At 44.4% G+C, this 23,022-nt stretch overlaps 1 protein-coding gene across 3 annotated transcripts in view; it reads right to left on the minus strand.

Annotated features, from left to right (window-relative positions):
• rasal2 (RAS protein activator like 2) overlaps positions 1 to 23,022 on the minus strand; it is a 449,735-nt gene that overhangs the window by 2,629 nt on the left and 424,084 nt on the right. For all 3 annotated transcript variants that reach the window (XM_070887403.1, XM_070887404.1, XM_070887402.1), the window contains 6 exons: positions 22,353 to 22,554; positions 16,163 to 16,365; positions 13,709 to 14,585; positions 12,153 to 12,284; positions 7,608 to 7,810; positions 5,139 to 5,226 (listed from right to left, as the gene is read on the minus strand). In XM_070887403.1, the coding sequence (XP_070743504.1) occupies positions 5,139 to 5,226; positions 7,608 to 7,810; positions 12,153 to 12,284; positions 13,709 to 14,585; positions 16,163 to 16,365; positions 22,353 to 22,554 (1,705 nt within the window). The remainder of the gene's footprint in view (positions 1 to 5,138; positions 5,227 to 7,607; positions 7,811 to 12,152; positions 12,285 to 13,708; positions 14,586 to 16,162; positions 16,366 to 22,352; positions 22,555 to 23,022) is intronic.

The raw sequence follows: 23,022 nt of genomic DNA on the forward strand, positions 1-23,022 counted from the left end.
CCTTTGAAAGATTAAAAACAGTAGGGCCATCATCACAGTTCCCGCTAAGGTGCTCACGTGCAGGAGTCTGGGAGCTCCCATGCAGGCCGCTCAGCAGCTTTTACATTATACAATGCATGTGCAAAACTTTGAATGGGCCACGCATTGGGAAGGCAGGCCACGTAGGAGGCAGTGCAGCTTATGGGGGGGGGCTGACATAGGCCATCATAGATTAGTGCACCACCAACTTCATCCGGGGGAAACTAAATGCAAGTGAAAGTTAATTCAACTGCAAATAAGTGCTCTGCTAAATCCATGGAGAGTTTTTTCCCCCATGAAATGAGTGAGACTCCCTGATCAGTGTAGTGGACAAATAATGTTGAACTGAGCTACATAGGCCAGGAGGGTCCTGGTTTTGATGCTCTATGCTGAGTTACCTGATCTCGCCCTGGCCCCCATTCCTCATGGCTATCCAGGGATTCAACTGGAAAGTGCATGTGTGTACATCAGTTGAGGATAGAATTAGGCTTGGCTGTCACGCTGCTGTATGGCAAATGACCACTTGCTGGAGGTGCTGCTAGCACCCAGGGAACATCACTGAAGCACAAGCCACTACTTTCTGATGATGGGGAAAGACAAAAAGAAAACTGGCAGGCAAAGAAAAAGAGGGAAAAAAAACACATTACAGGAAAGATGTGACTGCACTAGGAGAGGTACCTGGTTCAGAGGAGGTTTATGAGGATGTTGCCTGGACTGGAGAATTTTAGCTATGAGGAAAGATTGGATAGGCTGGGGTTGTTTTCTTTGGAACAGAGGAGGCTGAGGGGAGACCTTATTGAGGTGTATAAAATAACGAGGGGCCTAGATAGAGTGGATAGGACGGACCTATTTCCCTTAGTAGAGTCGTCAACAACCAGGGGGCATAGATTTAAAGTAATTGGTAGAAGGTTTAATGGGGATTTGAGGGGAAATTTCTTAGCGGGTGATGGGGATCTGGAACTCACTGCCTGAAAAGGTGGCAGAGACAGAAACCCTCATGGGCCAAAATGACCTCCTTCCATGCTGTAAATTTCAATGATTCTATTCTATGAAAACTGATGTGTTTCTTTTCAAATTTGTTGTTGGTATAATGGACCCCCAAAGATCTACCTTTTCAGTAATATAGCTGTACAGAGTGATGCAATGCCTGGTGCTCGTGATCCAACCAGCTACCCATGCAGTGTTGCTTCATTTTACACTTTTCAAATCTCACCGTCCTGTTCATTATGTTCTTTTTTTAAATAAAAAGTGATGTTGATATATATGCAGTGGGGGAGGGGAAAAATCACGCAGTCAGAACGTGCAACAAGAAGCCCGCACAATGCTAGCTGGAGAGAGGGGGAGGGACCAGTGGGTTTTTCTCATCTCTATGAACTGCTTTGCTAGGAAACGGAATCTTACTTGCCTGTTATGCTCATCCCATCATCACAAATGACCTGTAACCAATACAGTGAACATGTCACGGGCAATATTCGGCAACCTTAGCTGCTTTCTGAAGAAACAGTGTTTCTTTTGTGATAAACACACAATTGAGGGAATAAAGCACATCTTCATCCATTATTACACAAATGGCTACCAAACAAAAAGGATGGTGGCCAACGGTATACATTCCAAACATTAAACCAGGATGGATGTGGAAGTATTTCAATGTTGGCTGAGTGAACACCCAGCCAGAGATTCCCGGAGTTTAAATCACCTAAAGAGCCATGCCAGTTCTCAGCTGGGCCACTTAGAAAGGAAGAAAGGAGATGGAGGAGGAATCGGGGAGAGATTGAGAGAAAGGAAATTAGAGGGAGGAGATGAGAACAAGAGAGAAATCGAAGAGAGAATGGAAAGAGAAGTCAGAGGGAGCAGGAAATGGGGTGGGATCAAAATTAGAGAGAGAGCGCGAGATAATCCAGGGGAAAGAGGATAGAGAAAATCAGTGGTAGCAGGAGGGAGTTTTAAAAAAGGGGAGAAGAAAACAGGATAAAGAAATAAGCTTGTAGACCCAATTATACATGGATAACTACTGACCAGGATTGTGGAAATTTCCACAGCCCAGACCAGCTTTCCCAGTAATGGAAATATTTGACAATGACTAAAATATTCTCCTTTTCACCCCCCATGCCCCATCTTTGTATTCAGCCGCTCATTGATATTTTAGTAGACAAGCCAGACATTTCAGGCTTTTGGCTCCTAAGATTGTGCGACTCTCAAATACCTCTATTTGGTTAATCTGCACCTTGAACCATCTGAACTGCTAGTAAAATGATCATACAAAGGAACACCCAGTCTAACTGGGTTTTGTTGATACGTTCCCTATTTGTCTATTTTTTTCTGCAGTCCAGTTGAGGTTCTGTGCTCCTGGGCTTCAGTAGGCTGGTGTTCTGGTCACAGCAATGAGGATGAAAGTAGTTGTTTTAAAAAATTAACATATTCGTCAACAAAAATGAAAAGGAAGACCAAGTTTCCCAAATGACAACTAAAAATCAAGAGGAGACAAGACTAAAACTAAAACAACACTGACTAGTCATGCAAGGAGTGAGACATTTATGAAACACAACATTTCAACAATAAAAAGGCAACGGAACAATTAAGAAAACCATAATCATTTTAAATTTTTTTTCTAAGACAAACTAAAACATCGGATCAAAAGACTGCACTAAAGCTAGGACTAAACTTTTTGCACAGACAGCAATTAACGTTTGAGAGAGATCAAACTGGCTGTGCGTTGGTTTACTTTCTTCCCTCAGCTCCTTGAGACGGATTGGGTCATATCCTTATTCAGTGATTTGGCTGAGAACCGCTGTCGCAGCTTCAGAGAGAGCTTATTATGGATTCAGTACTCCTTCAGGAGGCAGCTGGCCAGGTTCCTCAGAAACAAGGATATCTTTGGGTGTAGGAGGTAGAGGGATGGAGGGGCAGCTATAACCATCCATATCAGCTGCTGCAGACGTACGGAGCTTCCGTGATTGCCTCTCGGGGTCAGAGAGGGATCTCCGAGTTCTTTCCCAAATTAGCCTACGGTATTTTCGTCTCTCCTTGGAGATTGTATGACGGGGGGGTGGGGTGGGGGGTGATGGTGTCAGCTGACACCATGTCTCGATGAAATAGCTGAATGGACCAATTAGTCTTCTCCTGCTCTTCTTTGTATGTTCATTTAAAGGTTTAAATCTTTCATATTGCTTCCTTTTTAATGCAAGTTCCTTACTTTTATTTTGCACTGATTTATTTGATGTGGTGGAAGACATGCACGTCAAGAGCTGGCCAGTAGATGGCATGTGTTCCTTTTTATAGTCTACAGAAGTGTGTTTTAAACTTCAGCTCAATGCATAGTGTGGTTAAATGTTGAACGTTAAACAGTGCATGTTCAGCATGTTCAATTTGGTAATCTAAGCCTACTGGAATTGCACTGTTTCTTAATAAAACTGTGTCAGATGCAAATTTAGTTATTACATCGAGGTAAATAGTGGGAAGACTGAAGCGATCGTCTTTGGTCCCTGCCACAAACTCAGTCCTTCTCCCTGGCAACTAACTGCCTGAGGATGAACCAGACTGTTTGCAACCTTAGTGTCGTACTTGACCCGGAGATGAGCTTCCAGCCACATATCCACGCCAAAACTAAGACTGCCTACTTCCACCTCCGCAATATCGCCTGACGCCACCCCTGCCTCAGCTCAATCTGCTGCTGAAGCCCTCATTCATGCCTTTGTTACCTCTAGACTTGACTACACTAACGCACTCCTAGCTGGCCTCCCATCTTCCACCCTCCGTAAACTATGCTGCCCATATCGTAACTCGCAAAGTCCCGTTCATCCATCACCCCTGTGCTCGCTGACCTACATTGGCTCCCAGGTGAGCAACGCCTTGATTTTAAAATTCTCATCCTTGTTTTCAAACCCCTGCCTGGCCTCGTCCCTCCCTATCTCTGTAATCTCCTCCAGCCCCCGAGATCTCTGCGCGCTTCCAATTCTGGTCTCTTGAGCATCCCCGATTTTAATCGCTTCACCATTGGCGGCCATGCCTTCAGCTGCCCAGGCCCTAAGCTCTGGAATTCGTTCCCTAAACCTCTCTTTCCTCCTATAAGACGTTCCTTCAAACCTAACTCTTTGACCAAGTGTTTTGCCATCTGCTCTAATATCTCTTTGTAGCTCCTGTCAAATTTTGTTTGATAACACTCCTGTGAAGTGCCGTGGGACTTTTTACTATGTTAAAGGTGCTATATAAATGCAAGTTGTTGTTAAGTTTAATGCTCATTTATCCTTCTAAAGATTGCTTTTACACTTTGCAGAAATTCGGGATATTTACCCTGTCCAAATCCAATTATCTCCCCTTTTTGTCTGACTTGTACGAAGCGTGGTCTCACAACAGCCCTCCAGTGCCTCAAACAAATGGCCGTTCTACTCAGTAGGCTCTTCATTTGTGGGAGGCACCAAAACTAAGCGAGGCTGATTCTGTTCCCATCTGCAGCTGACGCACCTATTTCTGAGTGGAAGACACTAAGCATGATTAGGAGTGGGAACCCTGGCTGACTTTTCCCCTCCCAACCATTGGGGCCAGTGTGGCCAAATACAATGTGTCCATCACCACTCTGGCTTTGACCGGCTAACTCAGCACTACCAGAGATCAAAACTGGGCACCTTCCTGGATCCATCTGACCAAGTATGACAACAGGTAACCCACCAAGTTAGCAGGGGAGCAGAGAATTGGAGTTTAGTTTCTTGTTGCAGTCGGTAATTCTGCTGACTTCATAGCAGCAGCCCCAACAGCTTCATGCTTGTGTCATGCTATCATGGTTTTCATAATGGTCCTCAGTAAATCATTTCTCCTTGTTGTTAACTTAACCTTTTTGACCCCTAAGATGCTCTCTGCACTGCATACGACCACCTCCCAGAAACTGGCCTTTTTATTCAGTACTCATTTGTTTTCAAGAACAATTGTTTTAACTTTCCTTTGGATTCCCCCCTACCCGCCACAACTGACGAGTACATTTTGTTGAAAATCCTCCTGGAAGGAACTCCCTCAAACCAGAATTTACAAAAGCTTTGTTTCTAATTTGATAATCCAACCAGAAATTAAATGAGTAAGTTGAAATCTTCACGATCAAATCAGGAAGCTGAGTGTTGACACACACTCACCTGGGCTTCAATAATCTTCTGTTTGGTGTCAATCACTGCCTGCATTTCTGAGTGGTCTTTCTTCAGTTCTTCTTCCACTGCCATCAATCTGCAAGCAGGAGAAGAGTAAAGTGTGAGGACACATATCCGAGAAGGCAGCTGCACATCACAGGAAGTGACAGCTACTTACAAGCAGGATATGTTTCACCAGTGCCAAAGACAATATCTCTTTCAGTCCAAATCAGAGCCGATTTATTATTTGCCCCCAAGGTCCGTCAGAAACCGAGGTAAATCCAGGTTCAGTCACTAAAAACTGTCCACATCATCACAACGAAGTTGCTCTGATCTGGCGATTGGAGGTGACCCCCAGGGTCAAGTGTTGCTCTAATTCTTCCCTCCCTGTGCAGTTATGGTTCTTGGCCTCCGCACACAGCACAGCTAAGATCGGTAACTCAGTTTCAACAGTTAATGGGAGTGGTGCCCACCGCCTCTCCCAACCCATGTGCTGGTGGGGCGAAAATGCTACCTCCCACCTCCAATTATATTTGAGATTGACACGGGTATAAACCAGGCCCACCGAGGAGTCGTCACCGTGCTGGTTCTGATTCAATCACAAGGCAGTCTAAAAGCAGCAAATGGAAACTAGAATTGTGTCCCTCTCTGCAATAGGTGTCTGACATGCTCCTCACCCTTCTCGTTGCTGCATTTTTCTATTTATTTCTTATCAAAGTACAGAATTCTGGTAGCCAGTATTCAATCTTTAGGGTTATGCTATCAAATGCACCTTTTTCTCACTGAAAGCAGAAACCCAATAGTCCCTGCACGAAACTATAAAGTTGTGACTACCTACCTACCTGTCGATCAGCCCTGACACATGGTGGTAAACCAGCAATTAATACTAAGAAGTTAACAGGTCAGCGTGTGGGTACGCTGTCTGAAGCCTTCAGAATGGCCCCACAAATTCCGGGTTTCCGCATGTGTGTAATCCCGAAACTTGCGATCTGTCAAGTTTCACTTGGACATATCCACCGCATCCGCTGTAAATTCACTTTCACTGGTGCAGAATTGGGCTATTTGCCCCCAAAATATCCACAAAACCCTTACGCCTGGCGTATGGCCTTCTTTTAAGAGCATAAGGGTTAAAATAATTAAAATAAATTTTTTTTTTCAAATGATTTAAACATTCATTTAAAATTAGTTTAGGCAAATTTTGTCCTGTTTAAAACGGTTTACATTATTTTTCAAAAAATTTTATTTTTATTTTAAATGTTTAACTAAGAATTTTGAACCTGTGATTATTTATTTTTATTTAGGTTGTGTGAAATTTTATTAGCTGATTCCTATTTTGCTTGTGGTGATTCCGTACGTAATAGAATCCCCTCAAGCATCATAGGAATTCCCTTTTGTGATTGGTTGGCCAGGCCCACATGATCCCAGAGACGCTTGCGAACCGCCTGCGCCCCTGGGATGAGAGGGCCTTTATGCAGGTGTATGCCTGCAGGCCCAGAACCACAACAGTCCGAAGCTCCGGAGACACCAAGTAAGTCTGTAGTTTTCTTTCGGTTTGGAGGCGTACGCAGCGGCAAGCCTCCCACTGCAATTTCCAGGCCAGAGTGTCTTCAATGTAGTAAAATGGCCGAAGGAACTCCACAGAGGGGCAAGGGGGAAAAAAAGGACATCAGATAAAAGTAGGAGAGGTTAGGAGAGGTAACCAAAAGTTGGGTGTGAAGGAGAATAAGAAAGGAGATGAGGTGGTGTTTGAGGAGAGAATTCCAGAGCTTGGGGGGGTAAGTGACAGAAGGCTTGGCCACCAATGGTGATGCGATGGAGAGGGGGTGGGGGGGTAATGCACAAGAGACTAATGTCAGAGGAACAAAGGGTTTCACAGGATGTGGAGGGAAGCAGTACTGTTGTGCTGGAGGAGGTTACAAAGACATGGAGGGATGAGGCCATGAAGAGGCTTAAACACAAGGGTAAGAATTTTAACCGTGAGGTTTTGGGGGATTGGGAATCAATCAAGGTCAGCAAACTGGTGGCAAGATTTCCTTCAGCTGTCTTAAATCTAAAGATACAGCTAAGTGATATAACTTAGCACTTAGCTATCGTGATATGATACGAGTGGAGTTCTGACTTCACCTGCACCAGTACATCACCAGCAAAGTGTGAGAGACAGTAATGGATGCATCTCGGAATGAAGAGGTAGCATCCAATCAGGAACAGAGACATGATCTGAACATTAATATCCTAAATTCTCAGAGGGTTTGGTTACTGTTTATCAGAGATAATTTTCTTGCTGTTGCTGTGTTTTTACTTGAACATGACAACAGTGTTGCGTGCCCCAAGTCGTACCCAAGACTGATTTTTGACTTGACAGCTTAAGGTGTACTCGACTTATTGCACAGGACCTAGAGAATTCCGCTTTATGAAGATGTTTCAGTATTGAATTGGGAGGAGGACTCGCTACTCCCACAACCTGTAGTATTGGCTGACCTGCTGATGATCGTTTTCATCTGGCTGTCCTTCTCCTCCTGCTGCCTCCTCAGCCTCTCCTCGCTGTCTTCCAACCTGGACTTGTACTCAAGCAGGAGCTTCTGCATCTGTTGCTCCTGGGCAAGCAGCCGCCGCTCATATTCCTCCAGCCGCCGACTTGACACCTTCAGCCGATCCTTCAGCTTCGCAATCTCCTGCTCATACTGTCAGAGAAACCAGTGAGAAACATAGAAACATAGAAAATAAGTGCAGGAGTAGGCCATTCGGCCCTTCTAGCCTGCGCCGCCATTCAATGAGTTCATGGCTGAACATGCAACTTCAGTACCCCATTCCTGCTTTCTCGCCATACCCCTTGATCCCCCAAGTAGCAAGGACTTCATCTAACTCCTTTTTGAATATATTTAGTGAATTGGCCTCGACAACTTTCTGTGGTAGAGAATTCCACAGGTTCACCACTCTCTGGGTGAAGAAGTTTCTCCTCATCTCGGTCCTAAATGGCTTACCCCTTATCCTTAGACTGTGACCCCTGGTTCTGGACTTCCCCAACATTGGGAACATTCTTCCTGCATCTAACCTGTCTGAACCCATCAGAATTTTAAACGTTTCTATGAGGTCCCCTCTCATTCTTTTGAACTCCAGTGAATACAAGCCCAGTTGATCCAGTCTTTCTTGATAGGTCAGTCCCGTCATCCCGGGAATCAGTCTGGTGAACCTTAGCTGCACTCCCTCAATAGCAAGAATGTCCTTCCTCAAGTTAGACCACCAAAACTGTACACAATACTCCAAGTGTGGCCTCACCAAGGCCCTGTACAACTGTAGCAACACCTCCCTGCCCCTGTACTCAAATCCCCTCGCTATGAAGGCCAACATGCCATTTGCTTTCTTAACCGCCTGCTGTACCTGCATGCCAACCTTCAATGACTGATGTACCATGACACCCAGGTCTCGTTGCACCTCCCCTTTGCCTAATCTGTCACCATTCAGATAATAGTCTTCCTGATCACTTGCTGTAACCATCTCAGCACAAGGCACCAAAGGTGCAGTTTCTTTTATACCTTTTAACCGAGGGTCAAATCAAAGTACCAATATGAAAGTGCATCAATGGTCTGTCCCCATTTGCAAGTCTCGAGATAATATAAGTATTACACAAAAGTGTTCCAACAGTTGACAGCATTTTATATAAATGCCAGGTGTCAAGAAATATTGCGTGGAGAACTGAAGTGGAAGAGAAAACAAAATGGAGCTCTCGAAACGGTCACTGTGTGATGTGTGAAAGTGGCTGGTGGAAAACTGCTGTTTGATTTTACTGTTCCTCCTTTGGGAAATTAGCTTGCCTCAATTCCATATCTCATGTTGACAGCAGGGCCCAGATGAGCAGCTCACCATGAGATATTGATATTGCAAAAGCACATTCTAAAATTGAGTGGGACACCACATACGGAGCACCAGTGCCAACAGGCTGTCCTGATTAAGCTAACTTTATAGCACAAAGGTGTCCAAACATGATCTCTTAGTGAGCCAATTTGCATTTACAGTATTGATTCAGAATTTGACAATATCATGAGGAGTGTTGTGGTCGCCGCAACACTTAACATATGTGGAGATGCTACTAAACACACGAACATAAGAAATAGGAGTAGGAGAGTCAGGATAAATTATTCATTTTCTGGTTGGCAACCAGTAACTAGTGGGGTGCCGCAGGGATCAGTGCTGGGACCCCAACTATTTACAATCTATATTAACGACTTGGAAGAAGGGATTGAGCGTAACGTAGTCCAATTTGCTGACGATACAAAGATGGGAGAAAAAGCAATGTCTGAGGAGGACACAAACAATCTGCAAAAGGACATAGACAGGCTAAGTGAGTGGGCAAAAATATGGCAGATAGAGTATAATGTTGGAAAGTATGAGGTCATGCACTTTGCCAGAAAAAAATCAAAGAGCAAGTTATTATTTAAATGGAGAAAGATTGCAAAGTGCCGCAGTACCGCAGTACAGCGGGATCTGGGTGTACTTGTGCATGAAACACAAAAGGGTAGTATGTAGGTACAGCAAGTGATCAGGAAGGTCAATGGTATCTTGACCTTTATTGCAAAGGGGATGGAGTATAAAAGCAGGGAAGTCTTGCTACAGCTAAATAAGGTATTGCTGAGGCCACACCTGGAATACTTCGTGCAGTTTTGGTTTCCATATTTACGAAAAGATATACTTGCTTTGGAGGCAGTTCAGAAAAGGTTCACTAAGTTGATTCTGGGGATGAGGGGGTTGACTTATGAGGAAAGGTTGAGTAGAGGTTGGGCTTCTACTCATTGGAATTCAAAGGAATGAAAGATGATCTTATCGAAACGTATAAGATTATGAGGGGGCTTGACAAGGTGGATGCAGCTAGGATGTTTCCACTGATGGGGGAGACTAGAACTAGAGGGCATGATCTTAGAATAAGGGGCCGCCCAGTTAAAAGAGAAATGAGGAGAAATTTCTTCTCTGAGGGTTGTAAATCTGTGGAATTCGCTGCCTCAGAGAGCTGTGGAAGCTGGGACATTGAATAAATTTAAGACAGAAATACAGTTTCTTAAACGATAAGGGGTTAAGGGGAGCGGGCGGGGAAGTGGAGCTGAGTCCATGATCGGATCAGCCATGATCTTATTGAATGGCGGAGCTGGCTCGAGGGAGCGTATGGCCTACTCCTGTTCCTATTTCTTACATTCTTATTTGGCTCCTCGAGCGTGCTCCGCCATTCAATGAGATCATGGCCAATTTGATCTTGACCACAACTCCACTTCCCTGCCCACTTCCCATAATCCTTGACTCCCCTATCGTTCAAAAATCTGTCTATCTCCACCTTAAATGTATTAGTGACCTAGCCTCAACAGCTCTCTAGGGAAGAGAATTCCAAAAGATTTACAACCCTGTGAGAGAAGAATTTCCTCATCTCCATTTTAAATGGGTGACGCCTTATTCTGAAACTATGCCCCCTACTTCTAGATTCCCTCACAAGGGGAAACATCCTCTCTGCATCTACCCCATCCAGTCCCCTCAGAATCTTATACGTTTCAGTAAGATCACCTCTCATTCTTCTAAACTCCACTGAGTATAGGCCCAACCTGCTCAATCTTTCTTCATATGACAATGCTTTCATCTCAGGGATCAACCTCGTGAACATTCTTTGAACTTCTCTGAAAATAAACTTGTTTCTCAGAAAATAAATAATTCTACATAAGATCAGACAACTAGTTACTCAAGAAGAACAGTGGAGCGTTTAATTGTTTTAAATACGCTGCTGTTCTTCTAGAATGAGTTCTGACGGAGGGTTATAAACCTTAAACTTCACCACCTTCTCCTTTTCCCTCACATGCTATGCTGCCTGACCTGCTGTGTTTTTCCAGAAATTTTCTATTTTTGTTTCAGATTTCCAGCATCTGTAGTATCTACTTATCCGGCACCCTCAGGACCTGGCCTGTGCCAGATAAGGGATTTTGCCGGATGAGGGGAGGTCAGTGGCCTGAGTGAGTGGGGGGGGGGGGAATAGAAGAGAGGCGGGCCCGGGGGAGGGGGAAAAAGGAGGTCGCGTCCCCGCCTGCAGGCCACGAAGGAAGTGTCAGCAGGCCCTCGGGGCCAAAGCGGGCCGAGTGTCAGCGCAGGCTCAAAGTCGGGGTGGAGGTCGGCCGCGTTCTGCACATGCACCCCCCGGCTACCAGAATCATGCCGGACGAGGGGTGGTGCCGGATAAGGGAGGTCGAAGCTGTATTTTATTTTTTGCTTACTTGTTTTAAGTACTGTTATAGCAGGGGTGTCTAGTTGTTAGTTAACAGTAACCACAAAACTCCGGTTCTGACTGTGGATATAACACACAGGGGAACAGTACCTGTCACGCAGACTCAAAATCTGCCAGAGCAGACCGTGGCGGCAACATATCCCTTAGATGGTGTTGGAGATCGAGAGTCAGGTTGCATAAATGTCAATGCATTTCATTTTTATTTAGGGGATGTGAAAGAGGGAATCGTTTCAGAAGCTAATCCGTATTGTCATCAGAATTTTAGTAACAAATGGAAATGTAAAATTTTTACATAGCTACGCTGCTGCCAATTTTTTTCCACCAGAGATTTCAGAAAAATATAAATGATAAGTCTGACATTTTTATAATGTGTCTACTTGAATTGTGGAAAAACACACATTAATACAAATCCTGATTCTCTCCTTCCAAACTTAAGTTGCGTCTGGAGAGAGCATTATGATCTGTCCAACACTATGTGAAGGACTGGTGCTCATTGGTGGGGGGTGCCATTTGAAGCAATAAATTAAAATCACATTGATATTTTAGAGCAGACCAGTCTAATTAGTAGACAGAATTATTTACTAAAACGTCAATGATATAAGTGAAGGGTGCAGACACTCGTGCATTACTAAGAACCTATTTTTTTTTTAAATTTCTCTCTGTGCGATTTATTTCCTCCACCCCCGATGCAAACTGCTCACTTTTGCCAAGTGAATAGCGTTCTTGTCCCTAAACTACAATTGGGACAGAAATAAGCATTTTTTTCCTACCCTTTCTGCATGTTTGCTTTCCTCGCGAATTTGGTCCGTTTCGTCATCTTCCAAGTACTGTCCATTATTCAGAACCCAAGCGGCTGTTCTCTCAACCGGTGACATGGTGGCAGTCTCCACCGGTGACTGGACCTGCATTGATTAGAGTCAGACGACTAGCATGAACTTCTATATGTTGCCAGAGAGTCACCACCACAATGAACAGGAGCCAGCATCAGTGAGTGCAGTGTCTCTCTCTCTCACAGCGTCACTGTGTACACAGGGACTACACATGGGTTGCAGATAAGTAAATAATACAAAAGAAATACCAGCAACTGTGTGGCTAATTCTTCAGATCAGTGATGGCTAGCACATTGATTACAAGGGCCTGTGTGACTGCAGCACACTTTTTAAAAAAAAAACAGCAGCAGAATATTCCCGGGGATACTGCTAATGTGAGTTGAAGCTCATCATTTTACAGCATGGAGGAAATTGCTGACAAAAGCAAAGTAATATTCAAATTACAAGTCCAGTGTGCTGTTAATATTAATATTAAGGTTTTATTCACTCAATATATTTGTGAACCTTGTGGTGGGGGAGGGGAAATTTTGCAGTCATCCAGTTGAATGTCAGTACAGGAAGGGTGGGTGCATTAGGGAGGAATAATCTCTTGTTTACATTCTCAAAACAAGTATAGTGGAGGTTAAATACAGAATAAAACTCCCTCCACCCAATCACAACTTCATTTTCCGATGAACACCCCAATGTGATATTTCCACTTCCCTGCGTCAGAGTCAGATTTGGAGATTCGCTGTCAAGCTGTGGACAGTTCTGGGTGAACATCTATTAATGAACAAGATGGAAACGGGACCAGATTCACTGAAATAGGAACCTTGCAGCCAACCAAGAGCCAACTTTCACCCCAATAGTCTGGGATGGATTCAATTCCAGGTGCCCAAGTTGAAAAGCTGTGTTCCAAGCAACTATGCAACCCATTCGAGAGAGAGAGATAATGTGAGAAAGAGGGATAATGTGAGAGAAAAGTAGAGTGAGACTGTGAGAGCGAGCATTGTGGAATGGAAACCATTAAGGTTACCTCTCCTCATTGCTACCAAGAAACTCCAATCACACCAACGTAAGTACCAGCTGAGAGCAGTATTTGTCACCTGCTCTCAAACAGCTTGCCAACACGCACTGCTCAGCCTCACAACGGTGAAAGAAAGAAAGGAAAGACTTGCATTTATATAGCGCCTTTCATGACCACCGGATGTTCCAAAGCGCTTCAGAGGTACATTTTAAAGGGTAGTTACTGTTGTAATGTAGGAAACACGGCAACCAATTTGCGCACAAGCAAGCTCCCACAAACAGCAACGTGATAATAACCAGATAATTATTATTTTTTTTTTTAAATGAGGCATAGGAAGGCAACCAGCATCTGCAGAACTACACTCCAACAGGAGCTGCCACTATCTCCAGAAAAGAGAGGAGCTGGAGATAGAGGAAACAAAAGAAACAGTTGCCTTATAATGCGTTGTGTAATTGCAGCACCCCACGATGGCCTGGAGAGGATTCCTCACCTGCTGTGACTGCTGCTGTCTGTGTACTGCCCGGACTTTGGGCACAGGACTCTCCCCTTTCGATGAGGTCGATGGTTGCCGTGACCGGTTTTCGTTTTGTGGCGGCTCGGGTGACGTGGACGGTAATCCTGATAGGCTACCTGTGCTTCGCTGCGACGCACTAAGTGGTAATGAATGCGGTGCTTTCACTCGGCTGCTGGCAGCAGACAGCTCTGTCCTGCGGAGCTGCGAATGCCCAATGCTATTCTGCCGAGGCAAGGCCACCGGGAGATTGTTCCTGTCTGGCATGGTGTGTCGTTTGGAGTAATCGTCGCTGTACGCACTACGTTTGGCAAAGTCCTCAATGCTGCTGTTACTGGGGCCGCTCAGCTTGCTGATCAGCTCCTCACTGTTGGTGTGGCTCCGGGAGCTTGTAGAGCTCAGGTTCTCGGAACTGGAGTCCATGCCAGCCTTGCTGCTTGCCGCTGGTGGGTTGTTCAGCTGGTAAACAGGGTTTTGGAAAGACAGAGGCTGCAGGCTGTTCTGCTGGCTCAGAGCTGGATGCAGAGGCCTGCGGATCTGAGGGGCACTCTGTGCCCCACTCTGCACCTCTCGGAGCTGCTTGATGTTTGCCGTGCTTGTGATTGAGGCCTGGCTGCCAGTGTGCCGTGCTGGTACATTGGGAAGGGCTGGAACGCTACTTGTCCCATGCGTCACAGTCGTGGTCTGCAGATCCACAAGCGATACACTCCTGCCATTATGTTGGATGGACTCTTCTTCATCCCTGTCCGAGTAAGTCATGCTCTGTGTTGAGGCCGGTTGACCTGGAAAGTGCTGCTTACTGTGGAAAAATGCTTCAACGTTCTCTTGAGTTGGAGGTTGCAGTTTCTGCAAATCACTGGAAATAAGAAAAAAAAGTGTACATCACACTAATTAAAATCGTCTATTTCTCTACCCTTACTTTTCATTTACAGCGCTATTCTCTACTCCACTCCCTCAGGTCAGATATTGTTAGTTATTCTCTGGTCATGGTGGCAAGTAGTTGACCCATTTCCTGACCTTTGCTGTCTTCACAGCCAAGCGGGTCAGGGAGCTGCCTGTACTCTGCCATTCAGAAGGTTAATGGGAGCTGAGAGCGCTGCCCTGACTGATTTAGCTTTCCTAAGGCAGTGTTATCCAACCAAAATTGCTGACAAGCCACAAATGTGGTGACAGCAACACCGCTTCAGCCACATGCACTAATTTTAGTAGAAAACGCCTTGCATCCAACTACACAGTGCAGGTAAATGTACTTCAAATGTGTATATTTAATTAAACATCTACCACCATTCAGTAGCTAAGTAAAGCACTCAAAAATGATCAAGAAACACACACACACTCTGCTTTTTGTCTCATCATTTTACCAACAAACACACATCAAGGTTAAAGTACACCTTTCGAATGAGTATTGAGATCACATGCCCAATAACGGCATCTATTTACGAATCAGAAATGCAATTAGTTACTCCTGGATTCCCAATTAGCCACCAGTGGCTAATGTATTAAACATCACTGGGGAAGCACATGGGCTCCACTTGGCAGCCCATACTACACACTGAGAATGAGGAAGTGACGTGGATGATCTCAGACGTGCTCCACACTATGGCATTGCCAGTTTGTGATCCAACACATGATGTGGTTTAGCACCCATTCTTAAAGCATCTCAATGCCCCTACCCCCCCGCGCCCCCCATCCCCCCCGCCTCAGATTTTACTCTCTCTCTAGGTCAGAATTCAATTGTGGTTGAGAAGAGAAGCAGTCAAACCGCTCCCATGCATTCACCGCCATTCTGAATGAGCCACTGGGAAAGTGAGCTCTGTCAGAGTGAGAAATTAAAACAGAAAAATGCTGGAAACTCTCAGCGGGTCAGGCAGCTTCTGTTGAGAGAGAAACGCAGGGTTAACGTTTCAGGTCGATACAATGTTTGGCAGAAGTTGGGAGAAATGACAGCAGGCACACTGCCCACTGGTGGATTCCATCACCCAAACACGGCAGCAATTGCAGCAGGTCTGGAGAAGCATGGTTCAGAAAGTAGACGTATGTAGTAATTTACATGCATAATTACCAGCCCAGCCTTGGTGGTGAGAGAGAAAAATTCTTCAAGCGGAAAAAATATTCTACATCGCTAATCTCTTTCTTTGAAGACGAAAGCAGCCGACTTAAACAGAACTAATCCCGAACTGTTTTTGGTGTTCTAGAAATTTATCTCTGCCTCCTTCCATTGAACTGTAATACTGTCTGAAAGCTTGTTCGGATTAGGCGGCAGACAAAATTCTAGCGTCTCCATCAACAAGAATCAACTTGTTCGCAAACTTGCTCAAAGGGAAGAGACTTTACTGGGGATTACAAGCAAACCCTTCTCGACCAGGGTGGCTACGATCACACGCAGCATGGATGCGAACAGGGAAAGTCCGACAGCAAATGACCCATTCCTACCTGTCTCCCGGGTCCTCAAATATCCGCTGCAGTCCAGACGACACACTGCCACTCACATTTGGGGATGAGCTGACGTGGTCCCCAAATCGCCGGATCTGCTGCTGAATTGGCGTGGGGCTAGTTAGCGACTTGGTGATATCGCTGAGGATGCGTGGGAGTGGGCCGAGCTTTGCTACTGTTGCCTGTAGAAATGAATTTTCACCCTTGTTGGACAATACCACGGAAACATCCACAGTTTATTGGGTGGAGCATGGCGATGGATGTGAACGGACCGGAATGCAGCAGTGCGGAACAACACAACCAGGATGACCGTGGTGAAGAAGGGAAAATAAATGGTGGAGTGGGTGTTGGGTTGGGGAGGGGATGAATGGAAGGGGTGAGGGAGGGGGAGGGAAAGAGTGGATACAAAATAAATTAGAAACAAAACTAATGTAACTCAATATGGTATCAAATTGTTCCACAGCATTCCAACACAAAACATACAAACCATGCAGAATAAACATCTAAATGGTTTCTGAAAACAAAGCAACTAAATAGAGGATGAAAGTAGCATCCACCTGGAGGGAGGGAAGGATGTTTGGGAAGGATTCACTGGCAAAGCAACAGAGACCGAAAAATGGCAGTAAAACTAACCTATTCATGCACGCAGATCCATTTGATCACATACCATTCGAGTCTGAATTATCACTTTGTTACATTGATAGGAAAAAAGTACAGTACAATAGCAGAGGATTGAATTCAGCCTTACTACAGTTGACAAAAAGGAAATTATTCATTTTGGACATTTATCAACAAATGCTGCCTTTAGTCAAACATCTTTATCCAATCTTTTCCCTCACAGTAAAGTTCTGCACTTTCATCGGGGAGGCACCAAGGAAAAGCAGAATGGGCTGTGACCGAGGCTTGGAAGCAACCAGGCAGAATAGGAGAATTTATTGCACCCCTCTTACCACTAACTTATGCTGGACTATGATTCCGTAGGCTCTGGTAGCCCTCCTCTACTCCCCAGCTAATAATGCGGAGTGACCGATGATTCACTTCCATCGCCCAGGGAGTCCGAGATCAATTGCAGTGCTCCCCGACCATCCGAGCAGAAATGAGCCAACTGACCACAGACCAGGGACTGAACTAGGGGCCTTCCTGGTCCAACAACACAGTGCATTTACTCACCTGAAACATCAGGAAAGCAAGAACTGATTTTTAAATGCAGCCCCAAAAATAAATAATGTTTTTTTTCTCACAGAATAATCTTTGGAAAGTTTGGCTAAAATGAAGATTAAAATCAAACAGGGTTTGATATCCTCATCCTTTCTGCTCTTCTGAAATAAATAGGCAGTTCGTGGAAATGAATTGCTTCAAAGAGACATCAGAGAACAGACTGTGCCTGTCCCAGAACAGTTCTCCTCATCACATTGCAGATCCGACTCGCTACCAGACCAACGTGACTGTCCGTCCGACGGATTGGTGAGATTTTTGAAAAGAACCTTTGGTCTGCCAGAAGAGGGGAGAGACTGGATCGACTGGGCCTGAATTCACTGGAGTTTAGAAGAATGAGAGGGGATCTCATTGAAACATATAAAATACTGACGGGACTGGACAGGTTAGATGCAGGAAGAATGTTCCCGATGTTGGGAAAGTCCAAAACCAGGGGTCACAGTCTAAGGATAAGGGACCGAGATGAGGAGAAACTTCTTCACTCAGAGAGTTGTTAACCTGTGGAATTCTCTACTGCAGAGAGTTGTTGATGCCAGTTCATTAGATATATTTAAGAGGGAGGTAGAGATGGCCCTTATGGCTAAAGGGATCAAGGGGTATGGAGAGAAAGCAGAAAAAATGTAGAGGTGAATGAACAGCCATGATCTTATTGAATGGTGGTGCAGGCTTGAAGGGCCGAATGGCCTACTCCTGCACCTATTTTCTATGTTTCTGCACGACACTGATAACCATGACACAACTTCCCCACTGAAAAACATGTTGGATAACAGTTCCTTCAAGGAATTTCTGCATACACCCTGAGTTTTTAATCTGGTGAGTCAATGCACTTTTTGGGGTTTTATTTCACCCATTACACAGTGAAAGTGTACTGGACCCCTCAACATGGATTCCTAGTGACGGGTCCTGCTACTGGGGCTCTGGGCAGTGCAGCAGTGAGTGTCTCTCTGGCTCACAGTGAAAGCCTAGCACAAAGAGACGCTGGTTTTCTGTGCATGCAGTCTCATGACCTACAGAATGTTGGTCCCTGATGCCAGTGGAATCATGGAGCTTCACGTGTTTATTTAACATTCTGCTGTTGCTGATGATGGCACACATCTGATTAATAATGCCACATGAAGAATTATGGAATTAATGATGTTACCTAACAATAAATAAAGCAAGTCGAAACGTCAAATCGAATCTCAGCTATTAACGAATATGATATAATTGGGATTACGGAGACATGGCTCCAGGGTGACCAAGGCTGGGAACTCAACATCCAGGGGTATTCAACATTCAGGAAGGATAGACAGAAAGGAAAAGGAGGTGGGGTAGCTTTGCTGGTTTAAGAAGAAATTAATGCAATAGTAAAGAAGGACATTAGCTTGGATGATGTGGAATCGGTATGGGTAGAGCTGCGGAATACCAAAGGGCAGAAAACGCTAGTGGGATTTGTGCACAGACCACCAAACAGTAGTAGTGATGTTGGGGACAGCATCAAACAAGAAATTGGGGATGCGTGCAATAAAGGTACAGCAGTCATCATGGGCGACTTTAATCTACATATAGATTGGGCTAACCAAACTGATAGCAGTACGGTGAGGAGGATTTCCTGGAGTGTATTAGGGATGGTTTTCTAGTCCAATATGTCGAGGAACCAACTGGAGGGCTAGCCATCCTAGACTGGGTGATGTGTAACGAAAAAGGACTAATTAGCAATCTTGTTGTGCGAGGACCCTTGGGGAAGAGTGACCATAATATGGTAGAATTCTTTATTAAGACGGAGAGTGACACAGTTAATTCAGAGACTAGGGTCCTGAACTTAAGGAAAGGTAACTTCGATGGTATGAGACGTGAATTGGTTAGAATAGACTGGCGAAAGATACTTAAAGGGTTGACGGTGGATAGGCAATGGCAAACATTTAAAGATCACATGGATGAACTTCAACAATTGTACATCCATGTCTGGAGTAAAAATAAAATGGGGAAGGTGGCTCAACCGTGGCTAACAAGGGAAATTAGGGATAGTGTTAAATCCAAGGAAGAGGCATATAAATTGGCCAGAAAATGCAGCAAACCTGAGGACTGGGAGAAATTTAGAATTCAGCAGAGGAGGACAAAGGGTTTAATTAGGAGGGGGAAAATAGAGTATGAGAGGAAGCTTGGTGGGAACATAAAAACTGACTGCTAAAGCTTCTATAGATATGTGAAGAGGAAAAGATTAGAGAAGACAAATGTAGGTCCCTTGCAGTCAGAATCAGGTGAATTTATAATGGGTAACAAAGAAATGGCAGACCAATTGAACAAATAATTTGGTTCTGTCTTCACTAAGGAAGACTCAAATAATGTTCCGGAAATACTAGGGGACCGAGGGTTTAGCGAGGAGGAGGAACTGAAGGAAATCCTTATTAGCCAGGAAATTGTGTTATGGAAATTGATGACATTGAAGGCTGATAAATCAGGGCCTGATAGTCTGCATCCCAGAGTACTTAAGGAAGTGGCCCTAGAAATAGTAGGTGCATTGGTGATCATTTTCCAACAGTCTATCGACTGTGGATCAGTTCCTATGGACTGGAGGGTAGCTAATGTAACACCACTTTTTAAAAAAGGAGGAAGAGAGAAAACAGGAAATTATAGACCGGTTAGCCTGACATCAGTAGTGGGGAAAATGTTGGAATCAATTATTAAAGATGAAATAGCAGCGCATTTGGAAAGCAGTGACAGGATCGGTCCAAGTCAGCATGGATTTATGAAAGGGAAATCATGCTTGACAAATCTTCTAGAAGTTTTTGAGGATGTAACTAGTAGAGTGGACAAGGGAGAACCAGTGGATGTGGTGTATTTGGACTTTCAAAATGCTTTTGACAAGGTCCCACACAAGAGATTGGTGTGCAAAATTAAAGCACATGGTATTGGAGGTAATGTACTGACGTGGATAGAGAACTGGTTGGCAGACAGGAAGCAGAGAGTCGGGATAAACGGGTCCTTTTTAGTATGGCAGGCAGTGACTAGTGGAGTGCCGCAGGGCTCAGTGCTGGGACCCCAGCTATTTACAATATAAATAAATGATTTAGATGAAGGAATTGAGAGTAATATATCCAAGTTTCCAGATGACACTAAGCTGCATGGCAGTGTGAGCTGTGAGGAGGATGCCAAGAGGCTGCAGAGTGACTTAGACAGGTTAGGTGAGTGGGCAAATGCATGGCAGATGCAATATAATGTGGATAAATGTGAGGTTATCCACTTTGGTGGCAAAAACAGGAAGGCAGATTATCATCTGAATGGCAACAGATTAGGAAAAGGAGATCTGAGTGTCATGGTACATCAGTCATTGAAGGTTGACATGCAGGTGCAGCGGACGGTGAAGGCGGCAAATGGCATGTTGGCCTGCATAGCTAGGGGATTTGAGTATAGGAGCAGGGAGGTCTTACTGCAGTTGTACAAGGCCTTGGCGAGACCTCACCTGGAATATTGTGTTCAGTTTTGGTCTTCTAATCTGAGGAAGGACTTTCTTGCTATTGAGGGAGTGCAGCGAAGGTTCACCAGCCTGATGCCTGGGATGGCGGGACTGACATATGTGGAGAGACTGGATCGATTGGGCCTGTAGTCACTGGAGTTTAGAAGAATGAGAGGGGATCTCATAGAAACATATAAAATTCTGACAGGATTGGGCAGGTTAGATGCAGGAAGAATGTTCCCGATGTTGGGGGAATCCAGAACCAGGGGTCACAGTCTAAGGATAAGAGGTAAGCCATTTAGGACCAAGATGAGGAGAAATGTCTTCACGCAGAGAGTTGTTAACCTGTGGAATTCTCTTTCGCAGAGAGTTGTTGATGCCAGTTCGTTAGATATATTCAAGAGGGAGTTGGATATGGCCCTTACGACTAAAGGGATCAAGGGGTATGGAGAGAAGGTAGGAAAGGGGTACTGAGGTGAATGATCAGCCATGATCTTATTGAATGGTGGTGCAGGCTCGAAGGACCGATGGCGTACTCCTGCACCTATTTTCTATGTTTCTATCTCAATCGTCAGGCTCACACTTATTATTAAACCAACAAGTTCACCACAGTGATATACTGTTCTGTGCATTGGAATACCTGTCATACGAGTTGGTTTAATAGCTCTGATTCTAATGGTAAAACATTTTAAAAAAATGAATGCAAATCAATTGTTTCCCGATGGCTAGATGTTGATGAGCACTGGCACCTTTTGAAGCCCATGGACTGCGTGAGATGCGTGTCTTCACATACACAGCTGGTGAGCTCTTGATCTGGACCCTGTGATCACAGGAAGCAGTGAGTAGGAGGGCAAGTGCTTTCTCACAGGAAAAGGAGGGATGGTTATAATTAATAGGAGAACACTCATCCACAGAGGGCGAGCTATCAAAAGCTCCTCTCATGTACCCGGATCAACAACTGCACAGCCAGGCGTCTTCCAGCAAATTCCTATTATAACATTTCACTCTGCAATAACTGAGAAAAATGCGTTCAGAAAAACCCAAGGGTCACTGATTTCAACTTACATATTCTTATCAATTCCACCCCCCAACACGTTCTCAATGACCATTGCTAACCAATAGCAGCATTTTTTAAATTCACGATGGGGTTACAAAGCCCCTTATTTTGTGGATTTTGCTGAGATATAGAAAACTCTACAGTTTTCGCTTGCCGTGTGGGAAGTAGTCTTGTCTGTGCCTCTCTACATCAGTGCAGCTCAGATTAGCCGCTCAGCATCCACCACCTCATGGAATAATCCATACAGTACTGCTCCAACATCTGGCAACATCATTGGAGAGTATTTTCCTGACATCCTGAAGTAATACAGTTCAATCTCAATACAACGTCATCATCAATCATATAAGTGATGTTTTCAAATTCTACAATTAAAATACTGGGTAAAAAGAAAAATGACAATTTATTTAAAATAAACATGAGATTGTAACAAATTATATTTTGTCTCTTAACGAAAGGTTTATAATTCAACCACTTAAAGATACCTTGTCAAGCTGCGACACCACCTCCCAGAGCAGCGCATGCAGAACAGAGAGCTCACGGCCCAGGTCAATATATCCTTCAAATCCCGGTGTGTTGGAAATGGTGTCTGGGTTTGAGATTTCTACCAGAAAACGTTTCATCCCACTCCACTCGTGTTCAAGAAAATCATTCATAAATGCCATGTATTCCTCTTTGTTGCCAAACCTGCAGAAATCAACGGGATAGATCAAAGGACAAACTGCTGTCTCTGTGGGGAATGACGGATGGGTTTCAAGTATTCATTATTGGTGTAGCCTGTAGAATAAAGTGAACATCCCATTGAGCTAAAGTGAGGCAAAAATCAGTTCTAACACAAACGTTTCACTGATCCAGTTGAATTACTGAACACTGATGTACAATTAGATTTCATACCCAGCATAAGGCAAGGTGTCAACTGCATCCCCAAACTAAGAAAATCATACGCAATGAAATCACCCACAAATTTAGTTTAGATACTAGTTCAATTTGGTATTGAACCCCTTCCAATATCCGTTATTTTATACATAAACCATCTGATAACCTCAATTAAATCACTCACTCTCGGATATCCATGTAAATCCTAAGATTTCTAAATACAAATTTGGGACATTGCATCTCTACAACTGGCTGTCATTTTAACATTCAGCCAGTAAT

This window comes from Pristiophorus japonicus, chromosome 8 (genome assembly GCF_044704955.1).
Source record: "Pristiophorus japonicus isolate sPriJap1 chromosome 8, sPriJap1.hap1, whole genome shotgun sequence".
Classification (NCBI taxonomy): Eukaryota; Metazoa; Chordata; class Chondrichthyes; family Pristiophoridae; genus Pristiophorus; species Pristiophorus japonicus.